Source organism: Neolamprologus multifasciatus, chromosome 19, assembly GCF_963576455.1.
Source record: "Neolamprologus multifasciatus chromosome 19, fNeoMul1.2, whole genome shotgun sequence".
In the NCBI taxonomy this organism is placed as follows: domain Eukaryota; kingdom Metazoa; phylum Chordata; class Actinopteri; order Cichliformes; family Cichlidae; genus Neolamprologus; species Neolamprologus multifasciatus.
The window spans coordinates 9124281-9152169 of record NC_140457.1 but is presented as its reverse complement, the minus strand read 5'-3'; the positions used below and the strand labels follow the sequence as shown (position 1 = coordinate 9152169).

Sequence of the window (27889 nt, the reverse complement as noted above, 5' to 3'; positions counted from 1 at the left end):
CATATCCGTCACACGTTTTCTTTGTTGCCCTGTTTTTAGTCTGGCAGGCAAGAAAACACGCCCACGTGTCCTAAATAAAAAATAACGGGACTTTACAAATGTGCTAAAAAAAAAAAAAACTTTAAAAAAAAACTTTTAAAAAAAACAGAACAATTATCTGAACTTTGCTTTCAATGTGGGAAAAATAGAGAGGGAAAAATATGACAAAGTATTCTCAAATATAAAAAGGGGTTGATCATAGAATTAGAGCCACTAGCTTATAGAACAAATTAAATACACACATTTATTTGTGTAGTAAATGGTAAATGGTAAATTGCCTGTATTTGTACAGCGCTTTACTTAGTCCCCAAGGACCCCAAAGCGCTTTACATTACATTCAGTCATCCACCGTTCATACGCTGGTGATGGCAAGCTACATTGTAGCCACAGCTGCCCTGGGGCGCACTGACAGAGGCACCCCAGGGTAAAAATATTTACAAACGCACTTTGTAAATGTTTTCTATGAGAAATGTGGATTACATTGTTACTTACTGAACATTAAGACTGATACAATCAGAATAACATTTATAATTTGTTGCAAATTACCATACACTATGTGTCTAGTTATATACAATGCAAAAGCCTTGATCCATCCTACATTCCTCTGTATTTTGCATCTAAGGAGGCAGATTTTATTGTAATTTTTAATAAAGAAAAAATCCCAAAGATAACACAGTTTGACAAGCTTAAACAGCAATGATTTACAAAAATATGAAGAAATTAGACTTTTGCACAGTACTCAAAGTACAAAGAATTTTCAAGTCCCAGCTTGGGTTTGTCCCTAGTCTCCAATAATTGTCCAAATAGGACCCAGAACATCAGGGTGAAATACAATCCAATCCGAGGTTTTTCCTGGCAAGCCTTACTGAGGGCTAAAAACAAGAACAATATAACTTTTGTATCTCTACTTTTAGACGCTTGGTGGCGCTAAAGTCTTACTTTCGTAAATTTGTAACTACGGGACCCTGTTTTACGAGGACCAGTCTATCTTTTTGTTATCTGGATTCGCTTTCCCTAACATCAGGATAAGCGGTCAGCCTTACCAGACACTAGGAAGATGATAAGAGGAGTATCTCAGTGGCATGACTGACATGAAATAGCATCTTCATGTAATGTCACAATCGTTCTTTCCCTTTCGTTTCCTTTATTTTCTGTAGACTATTTGCTGAGAGAAAACAAACATATTTCGGTGCCACCCAAGTGTTCATCTCGATCACGTGAAAGTTCCTTTTAATTTGTTTGTGCAACGACAGAGAGGCCTTGAACTTTTTTTTATTTTCACTTCCAATTTTACATTTTACTGAGGATAAGAAAAATATTTAGGATTCATCTTTATTGCCATTACACATGTATAAATACAGTTTACATCTAATCGGACGTGCAAGAGCAGTAAGTGCAATAGAAGAAGATTATATACAGATAATTTATTTGGTCCCATTTTTAAAAAGTGATGAAAGGTTAAGGTGCCCATTCACACTGATTACTGTACCCGCAGCTGAACAGCTGATTACAAGGGAAGAATAAAGAGTTTTAGAAAAACATGAAGAGGTTACACATACAAAATGAAAGCAACAAAGCTGCTCCAGATGAACATCCCCGTACAGTACAGTAGCATCAAACTACTATCTGAATGCGCTTTGGTCAACAAGACCTGAAAGGAGCTACCGTATTAATAAAATTGCTCATTAGTTACCATAGTGATATACATAAGACGTGAACCTCCTTCATAGAACAGACACCACAGGGTTTATCCCGAAGTTACCTTAATATTAACCTCTGTTTTGTAGTACAGGATGTTCATTCTTGTTCACTGAGTCATGCCACAGTCATGCATCTGAGGTGGGCTGATGAGGTCAGAAGAAAAACTCTTGCACTTGATTTGCCTAGAACCGCTCAGTGGGTTAGGGTTAGGATTAGGGTTAGGATTTACAATTAGGCTTGAAGTTTAGAAATGAACTACTTTGTATCCACAATAGCCCATGTTAATGAATCCGAGCTATCTTTGTGTTGCCTGTGGTGTAAATTTCAGCTGAACGCCGTGCATCGTACTTGGAAGAAAATCCGAGTACATAAAGATAAGATATAGTGGATTCATCATAGCCTGACAAGACTATAACATCCAAACACTGGGCCCATTCACATTGATTACTGTAACCGCAGCTGAACAGCTGATTTACAAAGGAAGAATAAAGAGTTTTAGAAAAACATGAAGAGGCATATGGCATGTAGGATATTAGTATATGTGAGGGGGTGACCATGGTGGCCATTTAGAAGTCGGCCATCTTGGATACAACTTTTGTTTTTTCAATAGGAAGAGGGCCATGTGACACATCAAACTTAACGGTGTGCTTGGTTTCAGTGTAACTTTGTTCTTTCATGAGTTATTTACAAGTTTCTGACCACTTATAAAATGTGTTCAATGTGCTGCCCATTGTGTTGGATTGTCAATGCAACCCTCTTCTCCCACTCTTCACACACTGATAGCAACACCGTAGGAGAAATGCCAGCACAGTATCCAGCATCCAGTATCTGTAGTTTCAGGTAGTGATGTGACGTTCTGTATCGAGGCTTCGAAGCGTGTGTCGAGTAATTGAGGGGACGTTTCCGCGAAGCGCATATCGAGGCTTGCTTCATTTATGGGAGGAGCTGAAAATGATGACGTCCGAAGCCTCGCTGCCCGGCTGTACCACGTGACTGGTTCATGAAGCGGTTCAAACTTTGCCGCGAGATATGACAGCGATATGAACCCCTCAGACTTCATTCAAAAATGTAGGTGTTTGATGGAGAGTTGCGGTTAGTGAGAGTTAGAGACAGTTTGGAGAGAGTTTGGAGGTTTATGAGAGTGAGGAGAGAAAGTCAGGAGAGAATGGAGCCAGCTAAGAAGAGGAGGATGTCCTCCCCTGTGTGGGAACATTTTGATTTTATTCCTCCCAACAAGTTATGTAAATTTCTACAGAAGATGTATTTTCATAATACTGATGGTGCAATAAAACATATGTTAAGCTGTCTTTACATTTGTACAAGGTGAAGTGTTTGCTATGTGCCAGGGAGCTGGGATATAACAACAACACCTCATCCATGCTTAGGCACTACAGAGCTTTGCATGAGAATAGGGGGAACACCGATTGTGGAGCAAGACCAGGTGAACCATCAAATGCCATGATAATATAGCATGCAGTAATGTTACTAAATGATATAACAATATTATACAATGCAATAATTGACGTGTGTAATATTTATATTTGTGCTTTGTTTTTGTTGTCTTTCCTCAGGAGAACAATCTCAAATAGATGAAGACCTGGTTAGCATGGTGATTGAGGACTCCCAGCCATTTAGCATTGTGGAGGACAAAGGATTTAAAAGATTTGTTAAATCATTAAATCCTAGCTATGTTCTCCCCACTAAAAACGTCATAAAAGCAGTGAAAATTTAGTTTTTACAGAATAAAATGTGGGCAGGACTGAGGCTCAAAGCCTCAGTGTGTAGCTGTCCATACCTGAACGTTACAAAAGCACAACCACTGTCCACACCCCAACCACACCTCACCTCACAGTAAATGATCATTTCCATTTTAAGCATTTCCAAATGATCATTTTCCATACTGCCAGCATAAATATACAAAGTATACTGCCATCACTACAATATAGATGTTTTACACACTCCTTTTGTTGTTGACATTTACAGGCTGTGTGCAAAAGGCCACACTCTTCAAATTCATGCCAACTAATATTTTTACGTCCAGTAGATGTCCTACTAGAGCAAATGAAGCTTCAAGAAGCTTTGCGCTGGGGTGAACCAATTGGATGAAAAGCTTCAGTGCTTCATGAAGCTTCATCTGCCCATCACTAGTTTCAGGTGCTGCACATCTCGTATCTTCACACCACAGACAATTGCCTTCAGATGACCCCAAAGATAAAAGTCTAAGGGGGTCAGATCGGGAGACCTTAGGGCCATTCAGCTGGCCCACGACGACCAATCCACTTTCCAGTAAACTGTTCATCTAGGAATGCTCGGACCTGGCACCCATAATGTGGTGGTGCACCATCTTGCTGGAAAAACTCAGGGAACATGCCAGCTTCAGTGCATAAAGAAGGGAAACACATCATCATGTAGCAATTTCAAATATCCAGTGGCCTTGAGATTTCCATTGATGAAGAATGGACCCACTATCGTTGTACCCCATATACCACACCAAACCATCACTTTTGTTGTTCCAACAGTCTTGTAGGGATCCATCCAATGTGGGTTAGTGTCAGACCAATAGCGGTGGTTTTGTTTGTTAACTTCACCATTCACATAAAAGTTTGCCTCATCACTGAACAAAATCTTCTGAGTGAACTGAGGGTCCTGTTAAAAAAAATTGTTTTGCCCATTCTGCAAATTCTGTGCGCCAATCTGGGTCATCCTCGTTGAGATGCTGCAGTAGCTGGAGTTTGTAAGGGTGCCATTTGTGAATAGCTAATATCCGTCGAAGGGATGTTCGACTAATGCCACTCTCCAGTGACATGCGGCGAGTGCTACGCTGTGGGCTCTTGCTGAATGAAGCTAGGACAGCCACTGATGTTTCTTCATTAGTGACAGTTGCGTCCACATTTTGGCAAATCCAACACTGAACCAGTTTCACGAAACTTAGCAAGCAGTTTGCTAACTGTAGCATGGGAGATGGGTGGTCTCGTAGGGTGTCTTGCATTGAAATCTGCTGCAATGACCCGGTTACTGCGTTCACCAGATATCAACACAATTTCGATCCGCTGCTCACGTGTTAACCTCTTCGACATGTCAATGGCTGTGCACAAAGAGAAACTTGTAAATAACTCATGAAAGAATAAAGTTATGTTGAAACCAAGCAACCATTGTTTTTCTTGTGACATTACCAATAAGTTTGATGTGTCACATGGCCCTCTTCCAATTGAAAAAACAAAAGTTGTATCCAAGATGGCCGACTTCTAAATGGCCACCATGGTCACCACCACCCATCTTCAGGAGTTTTCCCCCTCACAAACCCCTAATGTGCCACAAACAGGACTTTAATATCCCTAACCATTCCCATTTTATTACGGTGTATCCATATAAATGGCCCACCCTGTACTATCTGAATGCGCTTTGGTCAACAAGACCTGAAAGAGCTACCGTATTAATAAAATTGAGCTTGTTTAAAGCCCGTTAAGAAAGCTGTCCATCTATTCGAGTTAACAGACAGCAATATTACAACAAGAGAATCTAATGGTTCACAATTGAGCATTTTATTAAATGACAGTTTAGTTTATATTACCCCAGCTCTAGCCTGAGTGTCTGCGTCCAAATTTTATGTACCCTACGGTCTGCAAGTACAAATATATGCTTTAGGATCATAGGATCAAGTTATCTTGGACGCACAAAAATTAGACGCTAGTGAAAATTTATTAGACTTTCCACACACATCTGTGTGTGGAACCAAGAATGGTGAGGCAATTTTCTGGAAACTTGACTGGGAAGTAGGCGGGGATTTCATACTTGCTCATTAGTTACCATAGTGATATACCCTGTTAAGATGTGAACCTCCTTCATAGTACAGACACCACAGGGTTAATCCCTAAATTACCTTAATATTAACCTCTGTTTCGTAGTACAGTATGTTCATTTTTGTTCACTGAGTCATGCCACAGTCATGCATCTGAGGTGGGCTGATGACGTAGAAAAACTCTTGCACTTGATTCGCCTAGAACCGCTCGGTGGATTAGGGTTAGGATTTGCAATTAGGCTTGAAGTTTAGATGGGTGGCTGTAGCTCAGGTAGCTCAGCCACCAATCAGAAGGTTGGTGGTTCGATCCCAGGCTGCCTCCCAGCCAAATATCCTTGCCCACGATACTACTCCCATGTTTGCCTACTGAGGGCCCGGTGGCTCGCCTCTGTCAGTGCGCCCCAGGGCAGTTGTGGCTACAATGTAGCTTGCCAGTGTGTGAATGGGTGAATGTAGTGTAAAGCGCTTTGGGACTGAGTAAAGCGCTATACAAATGCAGGCCATTTTTTGTACCCACAATAGCCCATGTTAATGAATCCGAGCTGTCTTTGTGTTGCCTGTGATGTAAATAATTTCAGCTGAACGCTGTGCATCGTGCTTGGAAAAAAATCCGAGTACATAAAGATAAGATATAGTGGATTCATCATAGCCTGAGAAGACTATAACAACGAATTAACAGTAATAAACCGCAGTTTCACGTTAATGACAGGAAACAGAGTAAGTCCACGAAGCATTGTGTTCCTTTACTTGTAAAATAAAATTATAATTATAAACTAACTGCAATTCATCAAGTAAATAAACATAAATAATAAAACAATCGCTCGTTATATTTATTAGAAATCTTTGCTGTTTAAGTCCATTTTACTTTCAGTTAATTGCCTATGATAACTTGCACTTGATATTCTGTTATTGCTTTACAGTGTTAAATTTCTTGCGGTGGTGAAAGATAAACCCCGTAATAATACACTAACCCAGATAATAACATGTTTTTATGTTGGCCTGAAAAAAGTGGGATATGTTTTGGCCGGAGCTTTAGAACACGCGTGGACAAACACCTCGGTCAAGAGCGTTTAATGTAAACAAGCGGATCATTACACTGCGCTGTGTCTGTGGAAATTTCCACTTTGATGACACTGCAGCAGCGCGTCCCAACATTTCACAAAACACCCCTTGGCCCACATCAGTTTGCAGGACACGCCTAAAAGCGAACCCACTTCCTTCCATAGTTGCTATTGGCTACTACGAAGGTGTGTCATTCAACCTGACGTCAGACGCTTTATATATATCAAGACGTGCCTCGGTAATAAAAGCTCATAACACATTGCAAACGCTTAAAAGAAATTACGCTTTTTATGGTAGGCGGCAGAGATTTGTTTTTATTTTATGACTGAATTAAGAGGAGTTCGCTTCGTATTTGTTGTCAGAGTCACAGTCTCATAAATATTCAGTAGTTTGACGAGTCATAAAGACCGCCTCTCCTGCACCAACGACACATTCAGCATCCTCCGGCGCAACATCTCACTGAGCTTTCGTCAGACTCCGAGTCGGTTTCATTGTGACCGGGGCAACTTTTAATTTCTGAGAATGGCTTTGAGAGGAGCACTTTCCCGTCTTTCCCACTCTTCCCGTCATTTCAACCATACTTGCCAGCAAAGCAGAGCTCATTCGGTGGCCGTGCTTGGCGCTCCGTTTTCAAAAGGACAAGTAAGATATTGAGTTTTTTTTTTTTTTTTAATGTTATCATTAATTTTAAAGAGCCTATCATCTTTAACAGTTTAACAACTCCCATGTTTCCTTCCCTACAGAAAAAGAGAGGTGTGGAGCATGGCCCTAAAGTCATCAGGGATGCGGGGCTCATGGAGAGGCTTTCAAATTTTGGTAAGTGTCGAACGAGCGGATAATCTTGGAGCTGCCGGTGGTGCTGGGTTATGTAACTTGTCGGTGGGTGTAACCTGCAGCTTAACCCGGCAGACTTTTAGAAAGACGCTTCAGCGCTCGGTCGTCAGTCAGTCTGTTACATAATCGGGAGAAAGTAAATATAAACAAATGATATGTAACCAATGAGAGAGATTTGGCGCACATGTTTCGGAGAACAAAGTGATTTACGCGCGAGTCCAGTTTGAGGCTTTCGTCATTAGTTTTACAGGATAAAACGTCTTGTAATAACATAGGAATGTATATTTGTGCATGTTTAATGCCATATTAAAGCCAGTCAAAGAGAGAAACCTCGAACATCCTCTCCGATGTTTGATGTTAATCCTCGTCGAAATGTTATTGTATAATGGCTACAAACTCGTGCATAGGACGGAAAGACGAGACAATACAGGAAGGCATTGTGATAGCTGTCAACATGGCACGCCGGCGTCTCGCTCTTCTCGTGAGAAATTACACGTATTGCTCATTCATTCTTGCCCCCAACCCCCCACCGCCGTTCTGGCACATGCTCGTAAGAGCCCAGAATGAAGATGACGGTGTTATTTCCATTATGTCGTCACTGCAGTGACAGACACTTTTACTTTTTATGTGGTCCAAATGAAAACTCCCACGCAGTCCGGTGTGAAAAGAAGTGGTACCTTTAACGTGAAAGGCACAGCAGGTGAAAAGAACCCCCTCTGTGCGCATGTCAGCGAGGTGCCATTGTAATTGAAATTCCACTAAGGATTCATGAATAAAGAGAGGAGGGCCTGCCAGTTCTTAACAGGCCATGATAAGGTCACAGCTATCCCAGGGTACTTAAATTCTATCTGTGATCCAGACATAGTTAAGTACCTTTGGAGTGATAAGGTTAATGTAGATTAATATTGTGCATGGAACAAACACAATGTAAATCATGATGGCCTCCATTAATTATTGTAGTAAAGGTAGTTCAAATTAATCTGTTTTATGCTTAATAAATATACTGAAAGTGTCCAAAGTAATATCTTGAAATTTCGCCCAAAAAGTAAAATGAAATGGAAATCTGCTGTCGTGATACTTCTTAGCTCACCAGAATCCCCATTTGCTCCACAAACTGCTCCTGCCTCTATAAATATAACAGAAAAACCAATGAAGGTGTGTGACAATGGCAGCTTAATGCAGGCCTTTAGGTTGTAACTTCCTAACTTCCCTTACCTAACTACCCAGGTAATCCAGTTTGTTCTGTTCCACACATCAGCTCATGAGTCGTAAACATGTTGTGCAAAGGGAAGAGCGCTCCCTTTGTGTTACACATACATTATACAGTGTGTCACTGGCTTACGTTCATTTTTCTGTATGGCCACTAAGTGGATCTGCACAATTACATATGACTATATTGTCCAAAATACCTTGAACTGTATCAAATGAGTGTATATATATATATATACACACACACACACACACACACTCATCAGTTTGTTCTTACGTTGCTGAATCTCAAAGAGACTGCTGTAAGTTTTATAGTAAGTTTTTATAGTAACAACCTTGATGTTTATCACAAGGTGGTTTATAAAAAGTGAAATAAAACCTGGATATATTTAATCTAATGCAAAATGTTGGCCAGGAATCAATTCCCTGGTGGCCAAATTGGCAGCAATGAAATAAGATCTGCTATGTCACTAACAGAGGACACATGAAACCAAACACTAAGAGAAGTAGCTGCCATGTACTCTTACATCTTCACACTCTCTAGGTTTCCTGTCAATTTGTACAAATTGTTTAAATTAAAAATATATAGATATAATCAAACCAATAATCACTGGCATTTACAAACATTTAACATGCCTTTACATATGAATTATAGCGCTAGTAATCTTGCATTTAAAATTTAAAAGCTCATCCCTTTGACAAACTTATGAATTGTCTTGCAAGAGATGCTCACTGTTGCATCAAACAAGGGCTATTCCTGTCATGTCTACGAATGGTCATGAACCGCATTGGTCACCCTTGGATCAGCAGAGTAATACTACACTACCATCAAGGCTCATATTGCTGGATGAACCCTAATATGGTGAAACACTTCACTTGTTTACTTCGCAGTCTATATCTAAACTTTTAAATCTTCTGCAACCACGTAGTATAAGGCAAACTACAGTCACTGAAACCTGACCCGATGTGGGAAACAAGACTAACGGAAAGTGCTCCGTCACTAGTTCCACTGGCATTGAATGACTCAAACCCACGAGAGTGCAAGGTCAGACAAACACATGTTAAGTCACGGGAGCTACGGATTATGTAGGCTGCTTAACTGACACCTGCACATACCACGTCTGCTAATTACAAATCCACAGGCTGTTTGAAACCATCAGGTTACCAGTTCCTTTGTTCAGATTTCCTGAGAAAATAGTGCACTCCCGTTCAATGCATCATTGTAAACTGCAGCAAGTGTGACACAGCGCAAAGTAGTTTAAATGTATGGATGTTTGTTGTTGTGTTTTTAGACTTTTCTGTCCATGACTTTGGGGATCTGAACTTCCAACACCTGGAGGAGGATGAGCCCTACATGGATGTAAAGTTCCCTCGGACTGTGGGTGCAGCAAATAAAAAGCTGTCTGCAGCAGTGAGGAATGCTGTCAGTGCTGGCCACACTCTTCTTATGCTGGGAGGTGATCACAGGTAGGAACAGAAAATATTGGCAATACTACAAGATAGCCTACTCTGTACAACAAGTCCAGTGTTTGTATTAATATTATGAATCCATTGCACAGATATCTTTAAAGCTGCTCTACATCTGTTATAGCCTTGCTATTGGATCAGTGAGCGGCCATGCCCAGCATAGTCCTGACCTGTGCCTTATCTGGGTTGATGCTCATGCAGATATCAATACCCCTATGACCTCCCCTTCAGGAAACCTCCATGGCCAACCTGTGTCATTCATGCTCAAAGAGCTGCAAGACAAGGTGAGGAAAAACATTCAGCTTCACTAAAGATATATTAAAAAACTACTTACAAAAGGGATTCTGTTAATTTTAAAAAAGTATTATTGCTTTTTTAGTATCCTGTAGGACATATTAAACAACCTCTTTTCACTCACCAGATGCCAGATATCCCTGGGTTCTCCTGGACTAAGCCATTTCTCAGCTCAAGAGACCTGGTGTACATTGGACTGCGGGATGTTGACCCTGGGGAGTAGTAAGTACTTACATTTAAAACGTTTTAGTAAACGAAACTGGGCTGCACTCTGAAACATAGGTCTTGATGTATTTTAAAATTGTGCATTGCAGCCAATTCCTCAAGAGCTTCGGTATCCAGTATTTCACCATGAGAGATATCGACAGACTAGGCATCCAAAGGGTCATGGAAGTCACTTTTGACCATCTTCTGGCAAGGTATTATTATTAATAGATTGTGATTATAATAGATTTTAAAATGATAACACTAAAAATGTTCTTAATTTTTCAATTTTTAATTTATACAAAAAACAGTTATAGATGTTTGAACGGAGATGTTGAATTTTATTACCATCCTGACAGAAAACAACGACCAATACACTTGAGCTTTGACATCGATGCATTCGACCCGTCTCTGGCTCCCGCCACAGGAACACCAGTAAATGGAGGTCTGACCTACAGAGAGGGAATCTACATCGCAGAGGAAATTCATAACACAGGTACAGATCACTACAGTTATGGCTTTCATTTCCTTTGGTCTTTTCTAGATTTCTTAAAGGTCTTTGACTGTCTGTCTTTCGAATCTAACTTGTCATCTTCTTGGTGTGCAGGTCTGCTGTCAGTCATGGACATGGTAGAAGTAAATCCTGTCCTTGGGGCAAGTCCTGAAGCTGTGGAGGCTACTGCAACGTTAGCAGTTGATGTCATTGCATCATCATTGGGACAGACGAGAGAAGGCGCTCACACATCCATGGACGAAATTCCCTCTGGGAAAAACGACACAGAGCTTCGCCTCTAAGGGCATGAAGCAAAGCTATGGACTTCAACACTGTCATCCCTGACCATTCCACAGATTTAAATACAAGACTGCAAAGACTATATCTATTTGAAAGGTGACAGTTTAAAGCTTTTTTTTTTCTATTTTTTTGCTGCTTGGTCTTTCACTTTGAAAGCTAAATTATGTCGGGATTCATGAAACTACGAAAGGGCTTTGCATAATCTTTCTTCATATTGATAATGCTGAGAAAAGTCTTTGACAGAATTTAGACACCAATACAGCTATTGGGGATACAGCAATACTAACTTATTTTATTATTATTATTATGTGTAATAACTTGTCTGGCTATCTCTGATAGCGCCCTGCAAACCTCCAATAAGTGGCTAAGCAATGATGGGTGGGTGGTTAATCTTAGGTGTGCGTTGCCACAGCTGCCAAGTATCTATCATGTTTGGTTTATGAGAGAAATAGCTTGCATCAGCGGTACAAAAAGTATCGAGTATGTACGACTGAAGTTCACAGTCTACTTTGGACTGTTTTGTGGCTGTGCCAGTTAGTTAAAACTAGAAGTATGCTATCACTTCTGTGATAGTTGTAGTTACTGTATTTTCTTTAGAGTTTACTTTTCTATTTTTACTGTGAATCAATACATGGACTATAGTGATTTGTGCACCACTATTTCAGCATCCCTGGAAAAAGTAATAACTATTTATATCATTATGCGTGAACTAAATTATGGCTTGTTATTGTCCTTGTAACAAAGAGCTTCTATTTTGGTCTTCCTTTAATATGATTAAAATTTTTTGTTTGTTTCTACATGTGTCTTATCTCCTCATTATTTTGTGATCAGAGTAATATATTACTTTAATTGATGAATGCACTAAATGAAGAACCAAAGAATAACCTTGAGGATGAACATGAATGCCTACCGCATTTCACGTTAATTAACCTAAAAGTTGCTGAAATATCACTAAACTCCACAAATATGAACGTCATGGTTACTCTTCTATGGTGTACATTGGACTGGAAGAGCAGTCAACACGCCCCAGTGTGAAATAGAATGATTAAATAGAAATCATTACATTTCCCCACCAAGCTGGGGATTTACCAAAGATATTAGTCATATTAATACTTTAAAAAATAGCACAGGAAGAATCAAAACATAGTATTTTTCGGGTAAGACCTTTTGTATTTCAGCAAGACCATACCCAAACACACCCTGTATGTATGACAGTAACATGTATCCATACCTACTTGAAAGGGCTAAACCAGCCAGCCTGCAATCCAAACATGTCACGCTGAAAATATTTTCCAGCAGCATGTTTCGTTGTTGGACACATGTGAGCATGGAAAAAAATGGAAAGGTTATCTGAGTATATTTTTTAACTAAATCACTGCATTCTGTTTGCATTTGTATTTTATACAGTGTCCTGGCTTTTTATTGAAAGAGATTTATTTTAAATTAGGTTATAAAACCCTAGAATGTTCCCTTTGTGCTTAAGAAGATGGGAAGAAATTCAAAGGTAATATTGGTGTACTGTTTCCCTTAACACCACTGGAAATCACCATATGGTCAGTTATTTGAGAATCAACTCTATTTTAACAGGTGTTGTTTACCCTCTATTACCTGATCAGGGCTTCCACAGAGTATCTTTCTTAACTGTTTGGCTTCCTTCCTTAAAAATATCAGATGCAAACTGAGGTTAAAGATCAACTTTAATGTTGTGAAAGACATCAAATCAGAAACCAAAAACCTATTTATAACAGTGATTTTTGAATCGTACAGTAATTTTGCATGAACTGTATTAAGACATTGCATTAATTTATTTCACTGATATATCTCATTTAAAACTTAAGTCTTTTTTTAAGCACACAACCGCTTAAACACAGAAAAGAAATTATTTTGTTAGGTGCTTTTTCATCATATTGTAAAAGATATTCATACATCAGCAGCTGAATTTGAGCAGTTTTGTAACCAAATCTGAGACTTATAGCTTTCTAGAACTGTCAGTCACATTTCACAAGTGCTTTCACCCAGAGAGACATGTGGGCTCAATTAGCTTGTTTTCTGACTCAGCTATGATGCTACAAAGAATCATCCATGGGATCTGTAACAGCCAGCAGACAAGTCCAGATCATCATCCTGCAGGACATCAACGGCATCAAGTGACAGTGCAAATCTTAGTTCAAAGAGCTTCTGTAGGTTCGGTCCATTAGCAAGTTGGCAAATTGCCATTCACATCAAATAATGGACAGAATCCCCTGTCAGAGTTCAGGCCTTCATTGCCATCACAGACACAGATAGCTGAAAACAGCAGGACAGTGTTATTATTGCTACTGGATAGTCAGTAGAGACAGAAAGAGTCCGAGTTTGCCCTGGATCCACAACTTAAACGTAAGTCTGCTCATTTTCGGAAAAACTTCAGGTAAATCACAGCACCCAGAATGGCCAGTTCCATTAAAATGATGATGCCCAGTAGCAACTTGTTTGTCACCAGCCTGTAAAACAGAAAAGAAGCAACAATAAGATGCTTACACTGTGCTCAAATGTTCCAAGAACATTTAAAAGAGACCCCAATCATCAGGATCATGAGATGCACACAAAAAATATTGAATTTGCATTAAAAAAAAACAAAGGAACTACTGTGGTGTAAGACGTCTCGTAGGGTGCACTTACCGCCTTGACATGGCACGAAGAATTTTTCTACTACGACTCAGGTTCTCTCCAGTATTCGCAAGCTACAAAAACAACAAAACAGAAGAGTTTTAACAAACCTACTAATCTCAGATCATATCGTCATCATACAGTCCTGTGCCAAAGTCTTGAGCCACTATTCGTTTCTTTATAGTTTGGTAGGAAGGCAGGAAATATATGCATCGATTTATTGAAACGTGCAAACATGCATGAAAATACAGCACATAAGGTAAAAACAGTTTTTAAAATGCTAATGAGCTTGGAAGTTAATATTTAAAGTTTTAGTTACGTTAAAATTTTTAAGGACTGCACAGGATAGTGAGATATGTCAAGCTGACAGCTAGTAGCTCTTTGGAAATCACATTTTTAGTGCAAAAATACTATTTTATGCCTGTTGAACTGTGTTATATTTGTCATTTTTCATATTTAACTAAAAAATTAGAGACTAATAATGTGTTTTTGTGATAAGTTGTCTGTCACATGTAGACACATCAACACTGGTTCATCATTTGATCTAGGTGCCTTTTTAAGCTTAAACGATTCATAGGTCAGTGACATATAGACATCACAGGTGGCTAAAGACTTTTGCACAGCACAGTACAAGAATACAAGCGTAATAATGATTCTCAGCTCACTCTGTTTCTGGTTCGATCCAGCTGTTCCCTCTGTTCTCCCAACTCCTCGATGACATCTGTGCCAATTTGCTCCGTCTCAGCAGCGATGCGCTGGCTGCGCTCAATACTCTGGCTGGCGTTATTTAGAGCATCCGTCCCTTGAAGAAGCAACGCTCTCTGGGACTGCAGGTGTGTCTGAAAAGATGGGGAAAAGTGACAAATGAAACTAAGTTTAAGCAGATTTATTCTGGAAATACACTTACATAGACATTTTGCTATCATGACAACTTCTACAATTCCAATGCATGGTTATATAATATCCACGAGGATCACTAGGAACCAGGGTTGACATTTTTCTCAGTCTAATACAGTCTGGATCTGTAAGTGCTGCTGAAAAATAAGCCCTAATAAGTTCAGAGGATTTCATTTCAAATTGATGAAGATGTTTTCTTGATTTGTGCGTCTCCTATTTGCATTTTTTGTTATGTTACAGCGCACTGATATTCTTCAGCAAAAAGAGGAAAAAAAAACACACACCCAGAAAAAATCTTACCCTACAAATGCAGTTTGACATAACAGCAGCATCATAAAATAATGTTTTGTGCATCGAAACAGACGCGTGACAGGGCCTGTCACACGTCTGCAACAGCAAACCCAAGCACCCCAAAGCCCCTGACTCACACTGTGCTGATTTTGTGAAGAGTAGATGCCATGATTTCCTGGCACTGTGTTGTACGAGGAGCCAAAGCCAGGTGCTGAGTTTTTCATATCCCTCTGAAGCTTGCCGAGGTCTCGCCGGTACATACGCAGTTTTGTGCTCATTGAATTTCGATAGGACGGAGGGGCAACGCGCAGCTCCTCTTCCATTCCTTGTAACTGGAGAAAGACAAGAAAATGTTATTGTTTGAGAAAAAGACAAATAAGGATCTTACTCTATAGAAACAAGTATATATTATCAATTTATTTACTAGTTTAGGCTTAACCTTCGTAAGCCAGAACATTTCAGTGCCATTTGAATTCATGCACAGTTAAAAATGGGGCATACTTAGAATACTAAAGAGAGCTGTAAACTAAATTTAATTAGAGGTTCTTCTATTTCGTTTGTTTTATTCTTATACACTTGATGGCCAACATATTAGAAACACCCCTCATATTTTAATAATATAGGTAACAAGGTCATAATCTTGGAGGAAAAAAACAAAATATGTATAAGTAAATATCCAACGCTGGTGCTAGCACAAGACTCAATCATGAAACCGCATCATTGTCATGTATTGTGGGACATAATTTGCAGTGCATAATTCTTAAATAACTACTTAAAATATGTTGATGTTAAACGATGGAATAACAATTATAAAAGGTTTGTGTCAACAAAATGAAAAGAACAAAAGTTGGGTTTTTTTTTAACTTCACTGTTTTACTTGAAATGCACTGTGGTTACCAAAAAGACTGGACAAGCGAAAAATGCCTTTTGGGGGGGTAAAACGTACACTAGGTTTCCATTTTGTATTGAACAAGTGTTATTTGCACAACAAACACGTGTATTATTTTGATAATTCACTATTTCTCTGGTGGTAAATTTCTTTAAAAGTTCATTTCAACCTCAATTTAAGAAAAAAAAGGTGTATTTACATGAAAAAGACATAGCTAGTAGTCAAGTGAACTTTAGCTAGCTGGGGAGAAAGATAAACAGCTCACCACTTCTTCAGCCTCCCCATGTCTCTCATCGAAAGTCCTCACCAGCCTCTTCCTCTCCTCTGCAGGAGTGACAGTACAAGTGTTACTTAAAAAGCTCATAACTTATATTCTAAGGCGTAGTTATTTTGATCTATGCTTTATGAACAAGTATTTACCTCCGTGAGATTTCTGAGCCTTATCTGGCATCAGCTTCAGCTCCTCGTACAACGATCGGTAAATTTCGTGCAACTTCTCGAATTCCTCCGACGACATTTTGCGTGTCGTTTAAATGTCCTTTCTTGTAAAATTATTTTTGTCTATTATTGTAAAATACAACACTTTTTATGATCACAAGTTTAGGTATGTAGTTTTGCTATGACGATAATCAGATCCTCGAGATTCTTCCGGATGGCTTTCGACCGACCGTCGTAACTCCGGAACAAAACGCAAACGTACTAAAATGTAATTATTTTTACTAGATATGAAATTGAAAAAATATTTAAAAAAAACACAATTATGTAGGAATTTAAAACAAAATAGTAAAATGTTGTGAAAAGCGTGTTTTAAAATCACCTGGATAATTATTTAATGATTATTTCATTCCGGCGCTACAGAGACAACGTTAATAGGGCTTTCTGGGAAATGTAGTTTTTAAACCGAGCTACTTGGGAAATGTTTGTGTTTATTCTGTTAATGAAACTACATGGATTCAGAGTTCCCCTAGTTGAAGCTGGAGGAATTTCCTCATAGTAAGCGTCTATAACAAATTCTAAAGTACAGATGTATTTTGAATGTATAAATAGCCTGTCTAGCTAAATAAATGGGTGATTAATCATTGGTTAATGTTTCAGAGAACAGGGGGAGTATTATTTATTTATTAAAATGTATCTTATTGAAAAGTTAAAATGGCACATTATGAACCTTCGGGATTTATTATATATATTTATGTATAACAAATACAACTGTTTAACACTGCCCTCACTACTATGTCATAAAAACATCCTCATAAAGGTTTACAAGATGGTAGAGGCACCCGCTATGGGGAATGGTTTGGAGACAGTCCTGCGAGGTCTGCGAGGCAGGAGGAAAAAGAATGACCACAGAACAGGTGTTCCCCACATTTGCTGAAATGGCAGCCTAGGTGCCTTTACAGTCTTATGACCCCACCAACCCCTGTGTTGATTTGCATTTTAATCTCAGTTAGGTAAGAATAACACTACACACTTCAAGTGGTATCTCACATAGCCAGTTTAGAATCACTTGTTAACATGAAACCCAATTCTTTAGGAGGAGGCCAGGATACCTTTAAAACACACAGTTTCAAGTTCCTAGGCGTGCACATAGACACAGACTCCCAATGAAGCTCAAAAACCTCGGCGGTTGAAAAGAAAGCCCAACCGTGTGTCCATTTTCTAAGAATCCTCAGAAAATTGGACCTGAAGGGGGAACTGCTGATTGTCTTCTACTGTTGCTACACTGAAAGTGTGCTGACATACTGTATTTCTGTATGGTTCTCCAACTGCACCATGGCACACAAAAAGGCACTTCAGAGGTTCATTATATAAATAAACTTGACCTTGACCTGTGTTTTGTTGTGTTTAGTATCGAGGTTGGACAGTTTCCAAATTCCTTGTACTATTGCACTAGGTATGACTGTGCAATGACAATAAAGAGTTATTTTATCTCTTATCCTAACTTATCTTATATTACCTTGGTGCATTCGCTTTGATCACTTTCATTTTTACTATTTAATCGTTTAAAAGACCAGCAGATCGCTGTCTCTGCAGAAAAATAGACAGTTCTTGCAACAATGTGCGAGAACAGTCCCCTTTGAAGTCCATCACCACTTTCCCACAAAAAAAATTACACAAAGATGGCATCTACAGTTACATAAAACCACAATTTTCCTTGGTGGTGCAGCTAAAATCAATTTGAATAGATGAGGGTCTAATCGGGCCACTGTGGCTCAGGGGGTTCTGTCCTGGTCGTTGTGTCCTTGGGCAAGGTACGTTACCCTACCGCCTACTGGTGTTGGGCCGATGGCACGATATGGCAGCCTCGCTTCTGTCAGTCTGCCCCAGTATCTGTGGCCTCCACCAGTGTGTGAATGTGAGAGTGAATGGTATTGTAAAGCGCTTTGGGTGCCTTGAAAAGCGCTATATAAATCCAATCCATTATTATTAATTTGACCCACAGCAACCTCGATTTTTCTTTATTTTAGCAAAATGAATTAAGTTTCCGGCTTAAAATGACATTTAGGGGATTTTTACTGCTATCAAATGGCTAAAAAAAAATAAATCATTAAATTGTTTCTTTCTTTAAGAGGGGGCAGATGAATTACATTTAACAAAAAAATTAGAAACATTTGAAAAAAGTGACTCCGTCTTTGTCTTTTTGTTGTTAATAATTTATTAACTAAATTAGCTTAATTTCTTTTTATGACATTTCACTTTAAAATCACTGCCCCCAGCTGCAAACTCAGTGAACCCTGTTACGTATCGTCTCCAGTAGCCATCTTGTCACGCATCGAACTACAATCCCATGATCCCGCGCGTGGTTCAACCTTCACCCCATCCGTTTGCAGCTCGCACCCCCATTCCTGCTTTGACATCAGCTGTTCCGCCTACACTTCGGTAGCATCCTGCTGGAAGAGGCAGAGGAGCGCAGATCCATAGCATGATGTTCCTTTTATTAATTATCGCGGGCCTCGGAGTGGTGACGCTGCTGGTGATTTTATTTGCGCCACAAATAAGGTAAGCGCCCACTTCACGCGCTCGGTCGTTAGAATTTAAACGCAGAGTTTAACACTGAATGTCAGGGCAGGTTATTACTTGGTTAACAAGACATTTAGGTGGTGTGGTGTAGTTATTACGATGAGGATCAGTTTGATTAATGAAGCCACATGATCGTTAATTGTGAATGCTTTACGTTAACGGTGATTTCACACGAAGCTGCTGATCAATGAAATAGAAAAATTGAGCTGTGGGAGGGCGTTTTTTTTTTCTAGCACAGATGAACCGGGTGTCTTCCGTCTGAGCTGCTCGGGCCTATCAGCAGCCGGAGCGTGGGAGGAGTTATATATGCATACAACACTCCAAGAGAGCTATTGGTTATGTGGCAGCCCTGCTCACTGGCGTGTGTTTCGCACCACTTGCACACTTCACTATGCAAGTTTTTGTGTGAATAAGTAACCCGGTTTCACCACAATGCCAGCTTTAACGGGGGCATAGCATTTAGAGACTGCAGAAGGAGCTGCTAGTCATTTAAATGGAGCTGTCTGCTGCATTTGATGATGCAGAATTTGTGTGGTATAAATCACCCTTGTTTGCGTGTGTATGTGCAGAAAATATGCAGCAGGAGAAGTGTGCAAGTCCACAACTCGTCTTGATGGGAAGACGGTCCTCATCACTGGAGCCAACACAGGAATTGGGAAGGAGACTGCCCTGGATCTGGCAATTCGAGGTGCCTCTTTAAACCCATAACCTGCTGCTGAGAGAAATCAGCAGTCTCTTAAAGCGATAAGACTGAAATCAGTGTCCTTGCCCCATTTAAAATGTTCATAATAAAATGGACCATGGTGTGACACAATTAGCTGTTGTGGTCTCAAGGAAAACCTCGCTTTAAATGTAGTCACATAAATACTTGACTTGTTGTATGATTATAATATGGTCAATATGCCATCACTGTGGGTTTGGAACGGGTATAAAGTTTTATTTTGGTTTAATTAAGAAAAAACAAACAATTCAATCCTATGAGTTGGTAATGACCTCCAACCGTAGCTTCAACCCTAACTTCATGTATTAAGTGCGAGTGAAAGCGAGTGATGCATGTCAGTTAGAATGATTCATTTTTTCCTCACCTCAGTCCAAATACTCAGGGGCGTTAACAAAATGTTAAAGAAATATGTAAAAAACACTTAAATATTCTGAAAGCACAGGATTAGGACTGGGTTTGTCGTTGATGATGACTCACATGCCATTAAAATCTTAAGAATTTGAGATAGAAGGCAACTGGATTTCTTTAAAGTTTGTGAAGAGGCTTCTTTAGTTCTGAACTGAAGAATTATTTTTTTCACTTTCAGCCAGGTCAGTTTAGATTGCTTCCCCCCGCCCCATTAATAAATGATATAATCATTTAAAAGCTTTTTTATTATATTTAAGCATGACAAATGTGCAGAAAAAAATCTGAGGAATCAGGAAGGGGAAAATGCTTTTTCTTTATACCTTACAGCATTAAGTCACTCTTTAATGCTTTTTAGTGGATGACATTGTAACAGATTAAATCTTTCAACAGTCTCAAATATTTCCTGCGTGTGGGACTTAGTAATTGCTTGGCCTTTAAAAATAAATGGCATTGTTTTTTGAGTCATCAGTGAAAATGCTTTTCTACATCACTGACTAACAGGTCAGCTACATAATTTCCCCAAGGATTAAATCTGATTAATCCAAACCACACACCGAACCTCTATTTGGCTTCATCTCTTTGTTAATAGTTTAGTTGCTGCTTCTTTGTCACCTGGTAGGAGCTCGGGTGATCATGGCGTGTCGAGATGTGGAAAAGGGTGAGGAGGCTGCGGCCAGTATACGAGCCAGTTACCCTGAAGCACAAGTGGAAGTCCGGGAGCTCGATTTGGCAGATACGTGCTCTATACGAGCCTTCGCACAGAAATTCCTAAGAGGTGAGCACAGGTTAGCGTTTTAATACTCACATCTACAGAGCCCAAGTGTGTGGTTATTAAATAGTTTTTTTTGTGTGATGCTCTCTTCTTTTTCAGAAGTCAACCAGCTACATATTCTTATAAACAACGCTGGGGTGATGATGTGCCCCTACACGAAAACTGTTGATGGCTTTGAGATGCATATCGGAGTCAATCATTTGGGTAGGGGTTTTATCAAACCTGTTTTAATCAGTGAATAGTTGCAATTAAATCAATTAGTCTCCAATGTGGGGACGGTTATTTCCAAAATAAAATACACTGAAAGGATTATTCTTACATGTTGCAGGCCACTTCCTGTTGACGTCCCTTCTAATCGGGCTTCTAAAGCGCAGCGCTGCGGCTCGGATTGTGGTGGTCTCCTCTCTGGCACACAACTTCGGCTGGATCCGCTTCCATGACCTTCACAGCCAGGGCAGCTACAACAGCGGATTAGCATACTGCCAGAGCAAACTGGCAAATGTACTGTTCACCAGAGAGCTGGCTTCCAGGCTCAAAGGTACACAAATACAAACCATTGTAACCAGTAACACAAAGTGTGGGAGAAACTATGTGACATTCATATCCAAGAGAGGAATGACGAGCATTTGTGCCAAGGGTGATCACGAGGTGTTCTGAGGCTTCTTAAATGGAAGACTCAACTATTAAATGTGACAACACAGTCTTTCATAAACACGCTTTTGAAATGGAAGCATGTCGCCAAAGCCAACGTGAAAATTTACAGAAGAAATGTTTTTACCTAAAATTTAAGCTGATAAAATTGTGACAAAAAGTTGGTGCATTTCTTTCACAGGAACTAATGTCACAGTGAACTCGGTTCATCCGGGGACGGTAAACTCTGACCTGACCAGACATTCGACTCTGATGACGATATTGTTCACCGTCTTCTCAGTGTTCCTGAAAACTCCACGGGAAGGAGCGCAGACTAGCATCTACTGTGCCACTGCAGAGGAACTGCACTCTATCTCTGGGAAACACTTCAGGTAGGACACAAAGAAAGACAAAGGAAGTGAAAAATCTGTATGAGCACCAACCTATAATTTGTTCGTGCTACCAAACTTTCCATCCTGACCACAGAGCATTTGACACCTTAGTCTACACGAGTGATTCCAACATGGTTTTGCCATTAAAGAGTTTGTCATTGTTATTAATTTATCAGCCTGGTTTTACACTTAAAGGAAATTTATTTTTCACTGCTGGGACCTTTTAGATGAATATTATATCACAACTTTTGTCAAAGGACCTTAGAAAAATCCTAAACGTAGGCAGGAAGCTGGAAAAGGCTACAGTAGCATTTCTGGGTAACTAGTTTGTCCACACCACAATGACACACACTGTGTGTAAGAGTGAGATGTTTTTTATATTGTCATTTGTGCTTAGAAACATATAATCATTTGTATGCTGATAAAAATCATATCCTTATTAGGTCTGATAAGATTCTGTGTGCACTTGTGTACCATGAGATGATAGGAAGCAGTCTCGACGTCATAAAAACCAGACTGTCCTGTTGTTTTCTTAAAAGTGCAAGAGTCACACCTTTAAATGTGCATTTGAGATATGGCCTATTGCAAGTCCCTGTTTTTATAGTTTAGCAAGACGCTTACTTCTGGTTTTCTGCATGCAGTTTAAGTTCATTGAAAGGCCATATGTCTATGTATAGTATGGCTGGAAACACACACACATGCACCTACACACACCCACACACACAGAATACAGATACTGATGTTGTTCAGATATGCCTGCTTAAGAACGCCACGTGTATTTGTAATTGCATATCCATGAACGATTGCTTGCTGACAATAAAAAGGACAATAGCGAAGGAATCAGTTGGAGTTGCTTGGACAGGCGAGTCGCAGCACTGCTCTCCAATGCTCCTCTTGCAAGTAAAATGTACACTGGTGTCTGTGTGGTTTCAGTAACAGGTTCTGTTTACCAGCAGTGTTGACTTAAACCCAACACTGTGTGCAAGTGGAGGATATTTAGGACCTTTGCTACTTATCCTTAGTGTGGTGGTCTGCATACACCAAGATGACAGTGTGTAATACCAGGTTGGAGCCCCTTTTGCCTTTAGACCTGCCTTTATTTTTCATGGCATAGATTCAATAAGGTGCGGGAAACATTTGGTCCATATTCACATGAGAGTGCAGTGAACATACTGTCAGTCATAAAGGGATGGACATGGTCCGCAGTACTCAGGTAGGCTTTGATATTTAAACTCTCAGCTGGTACTAAGAAGTCCAAAATCTGCCAAAAAAATATTCCCCGCACCACATTATTGGTTGGTATAAGGCAGAATGGAGCCATAGTCTTATGTTGTTTATACCAGATATTGTTTCTACCATTTGAATCTCACGTCAGAAATCAAGATTTGATTGGAACAATCTTCTATTGTCCAATTTTGGTTAGCCTGCGTAAACTGTAGTCTCAGTTTCCTGTTCTTAGCTGATAGCCGTGGTATCAGGTATGGTATTCTGCTGCTGTAGGTTCAGCATGTTCTGTGCTCAGAGGTGCTCTTCTGCATACCTTGGGTGTAATAAGTGTAATTTGAGTTACTGTTGTCTTTCTATCAGCTCAGAGCAATTTAGCAGTTCTCCTCTGTGCTTAGTTTGTGACATTTTCACTCGGTGAACCGCTTCTCACTGGATATTCTTTCGTTTTTGGACCATCCATCCATCTTCATCCGCTTTATCCGGGGCCGGGTCGCGGGGGCAGCAGCCTAAGCAAAGAGGCCCAGACCTCCCTCTCCCCAGCCACCTCCTCCAGCTCATCCGGGGGAACACCAAGGCGTTCCCAGGCCAGCCGAGAGATATAATCTCTCCAGCGTGTCCTGGGTCTGCCCCGGGGCCTCCTCCCGGTGGGACATGCCTGGAACACCTCACCCAGGAGGCGCCCAGGGGGCATCCTTATCAGATGCCCAAACCACCTCAGCTGGCTCCTTTCGATGTGGAGCAGCAGCGGCTCTACTCTGAGACCCTCCCGGATGGCCGAACTTCTCACCCTATCTCTAAGGGAGATGCCAGCCACCCTTCGGAGGAAGCTCATTTCCGCCGCTTGTATCCGCGATCTCGTCCTTTCGGTCACTACCCACAGCTCGTGGCCATAGGTGAGGGTAGGGACGTAGATCGACCGGTAAATTGAGAGCTTCGCTTTTACACTCAGCTCCCTCTTCACCATGACGGACCGGTGCAGCGTCTGCATTACTGCAGCTGCAGCCCCAATCCATCTGTCGATCTCCGGCTCCCTTCTCCCATCACTCGCGAACAAGACCCCGAGATACTTGAACTCCTCCACTTGGGGCAGGAACTCATCCCCGACCCAGAGTGGGCACTCCACCCTTTTCCGGCTGAGAACCATGGCCTCAGATTTGGAGGTGCTGATCCTCATTCCTGCTGCTTCACACTCGTTTTTGGACCATTTTCTTTAAACTACAGAGATGGAAAATTGCAGTAGACACCAGTGGTTTCTGAAATATCAACCAGAAACTTTCAGAGTGACTTAAATCACCTTTCTTCCTCATTCTGATGTTCAGTTTAAAATTTATTTCATGTCTGCATCTTTAAATGCATTGAGTTGTTGCTATGTGATTGGACAGCTGTACCTAACAAATTAGCTGATACTCAAGTTTTCATAAGTCCGCCCAGATATTCCACAACAGTTATAAATTGTTTTGTTGCCTTAGAAAAAATATGTAGAAATGCAAAAATGTTAAGTTCGGAGTAAAAAAGGCAGCAACACCAGAACCTTGTCTGCGCTGTTAAACTGGTTAACATGGCAGAATGGTTTGAAACCTGTACATCTTGCAACAATTTTTACAAAACTGTAACAAATTTTACAGGGTAGTCTATGATGGGAAGTCTATGATGGGAAGTTTAGAAGACGTCTGATACACAAAACAAACATGCAAATAAAAGAACAATACATGAACGCTAAAAAGGGAAGAAATGGTCAAGTCAAACCATGTACCTTAAACCAACTCGGGTGCTGTGGAATGAAATGAAGATGAAATAACAGTGAACTTAAACAAATTCTCCAGAATGTAATATTCACAGTTTCACTTTTAGCAGCCACACAAAACATTTGATGGAGGGCGTTACCCTCTATAAGAACATTCCAGAAATTACTTGATTCATCTGTTAGTTTTGCCAGCCTGCTTTGCAAATTCACTGAACACGTGAGAAGTACAAATGCTTGTCTGCTATTAGTTTTGTCAGATTGTTTTCGGCTATAATTATAACACTGATGAGCAGCCGAATGTTTTTTATGTAAACTAATGCCAAAACTCTAGTGAACCTAAAGGTTTTCTTTTTTTCCCCTTTGCAGCTTGACTTCTTTTTTTTTTTTTTTAAATTTTTGAATTTTGATCAAAAATAAGGACACATGTACCGATTGGATTTAATATTTGTTTTTGTAGTAGAGACTTTGCAATCTTAACCACTAATGTCCACTACCTGATGACACCTGAAGAAAAAAAATTCACAAGTCACACAGAATTTCAGCACTTGGAGAAACTAACCTGTCGAATCAAATCCAGAAAAAGTAGAAGAAGCACAGTTTCAGCTCTAGTGGGTGTAGTTGTGTTTTTTCCCCATCTTTCCATTCCTCCTTTCTCTTGCACGTACCCAATTCAGGGTTGGGGGCCTATTCCTGCTGTCATAAGGCAAGAGTCGGGGTATACCCCTGCCAGGCTGTTGCAGGGCTAACACAGAAAGCCAGACAACCACTCACATTCATACCTACAGGCAATTTAGAATCACCAATTAGCCTAACTGAACCCTGAAGGCCCCAGTCTGGTGGATTTGAACCCACTACCTTCTTGCTGTAAGGCACCATTGTGTTGGTTGTGCTTCTTTGCTTTTATTTTTACAACTTTGCACATAAAGATGTTCGGTGTCTTTGTAAGCAGACCAAGCACTGGATCCAATGTTTGGATCTGAGTAACTGATACTTCTTATGACTTAAAAAAAGCTTCTTGGGAAAAAAAAAAAGATAATGCTTATACGATTACACAAGCTAAAAGAGATCCTTGTATCCAGGGTGATGACTCACAGTACCATAAGTTCTTATGTAATAACCACTCCTCCTCCTTTCATTTCAGTGATTGCACCCCTGCCTTTGTGGCCCCACAGGGAAGAAGTGCGGAGACGGCGAGGAGACTGTGGGACGTCAGCTGCGAGCTTCTTGGAATCGAGTGGGACTAATTAGGCTTTCGACCGCCATCTATCTCAGCTCTCCAAGGAGTCCTTAACATTAAAGTTTTTCATTGATTTAATTAATTCCATTATTGTTTTGATGTTCTGTACTTTCCTACCTAATAAGCAGTCAGGTAATTTAAGTAAGAGGTACTACAATGTGAAGTTGCTTTTTTGTGTAATAATATATTAATTACATTATAATAACTTGAGTATTTTGGTGCTCTACAACAGCTTCTCAAACCAAAACCACTCAACCATATTATCATGTAAACACAAATACCTTTTCGACTTTATATTTTTTGTGACACAATGTGAATAGTGTAGGCAAAAAAGCAACTTGATGTGTTGTAATGCTGTAGGATACAGTGAGGAGTCAACACAGGGTAAAAGACCAGCATCTTTATCAAGTATTATGTTTTTTCCAAATAATTTTTCCTGAATTCGCAGTTAAATTGCTTGACTTTAGTGCCAGCATTTCTTAACAACTGCAGGGGTTCTTACAGTGTTTCCAGGTTGATTAAAATTTATTAAAGTATTAAACATGCGCAACAGTCTGAGCCAAAATCACTGCTTAAATAGCATAAATGTATTTTGTCATAACTCTAATAGTCGATGTACAAGATAAGATTTTTTTCTATTATAGACAACGAATAGTTGAGATTACATTCATATTTCCAAAGATTGTTTTTGTTTTGTTTGTTTGTTTTACCCCCTACTCAGTGCGATCTGCACATTCCTGTAAGAACTAGTTTGAAATTTATAAGGATCTCTTTAATCATGTTTCCTTTGCAGCATTCACATGCAGGTTTGCCAGGAGTTTACATTCTGTGTTTTATACAAGTCAAAACATGCCTTTTACTACACTTACATTCATGTTACCAGTTGAATGTTTACATTTTATGTAAATAAAACTGAAATATTACTAAAACGTTTGTCATCTTCTTTAGGCTGCTCCCTTTAGGGGTCACCTGCCTCCATCTCATCCTATCCCTAGCATTCCTCATCTGTCGCACCAAGCTTCTCTTCCTTCCATCCAGAAACCATCTCTGTGGTTTTCTTCCAAACTGGGAGGCCCAAATTCAACATTTGTTGTCCAATCACCGCAGCCTTGCCTCTCCAGCTTTGTCTTTCATTTTTAATCCTGCGTCTCCTGGTCACTCGCAATGAAAATCTTCAACTTTGCCACTTCCTTGAACTCTTTTAGATCCAAAATTGAGAGAATGAAATGCACGAGTACCTAAGATTAGGTGGACAAAGATGATTTACACAGCACATGCGAGTCAGGTTTCATCACACTGTTACTGTTAATAAATAAACTAAAAGGGAAAATATTACAGGACTTAATGAAAATGTGGCAGCTTTTTTTTTAACAAGGCAACTATCCGGGGGCCTCAAAGGTCAGAAATTCTGCAAAACTCCATTCCCCATGTCAGTACATTCAAATCATCAAAATCTTAAAGCTATTTAAAAATAACGGCAAAGGCAACACATCCAGTTTTGAAACAGAAATGCTCGTTCTTTTTTTAAAATAGGCATGCTCATTTTTAATTTGATGACAGCATAACATAAAAAAAATAAATTAAAGATAGTGGAAAAGTTGTGTAACGCTCAAAC

General features: G+C 39.9%; 3 protein-coding genes across 3 annotated transcripts; 2 read left to right on the top strand and 1 right to left on the bottom strand.

Annotated features, from left to right (window-relative positions):
- The first annotated feature begins 6857 nt into the window (after window positions 1-6857).
- Window positions 6858-12199, top strand: arg2 (arginase 2). The gene is made up of 8 exons (XM_085143400.1): window positions 6858-7243; window positions 7345-7417; window positions 9937-10111; window positions 10236-10395; window positions 10533-10627; window positions 10720-10824; window positions 10969-11105; window positions 11217-12199. Exons 1-8 carry the CDS (start codon window positions 7124-7126, stop codon window positions 11402-11404), a joined length of 1053 nt encoding a protein of 350 aa, XP_084999526.1. The 5' UTR covers window positions 6858-7123; the 3' UTR covers window positions 11405-12199.
- Window positions 12200-13081: 882 nt separating this feature from the next.
- vti1b (vesicle transport through interaction with t-SNAREs 1B) lies at window positions 13082-16783 on the bottom strand. The gene is made up of 6 exons (XM_085143365.1): window positions 16546-16783; window positions 16391-16449; window positions 15374-15568; window positions 14714-14887; window positions 14061-14122; window positions 13082-13882 (listed from the first exon to the last, which is right to left on the bottom strand). The coding sequence occupies exons 1-6, from the start codon at window positions 16640-16642 to the stop codon at window positions 13789-13791; spliced, it is 681 nt and encodes a 226-aa protein (XP_084999491.1). The 5' UTR covers window positions 16643-16783; the 3' UTR covers window positions 13082-13788.
- Window positions 16784-18952: 2169 nt separating this feature from the next.
- Window positions 18953-27783, top strand: rdh12 (retinol dehydrogenase 12). The gene is made up of 7 exons (XM_085143359.1): window positions 18953-19122; window positions 19713-19831; window positions 20892-21047; window positions 21144-21248; window positions 21373-21582; window positions 21877-22066; window positions 26179-27783. Exons 1-7 carry the CDS (start codon window positions 19046-19048, stop codon window positions 26279-26281), a joined length of 960 nt encoding a protein of 319 aa, XP_084999485.1. The 5' UTR covers window positions 18953-19045; the 3' UTR covers window positions 26282-27783.
- Window positions 27784-27889: the final 106 nt, after the last annotated feature.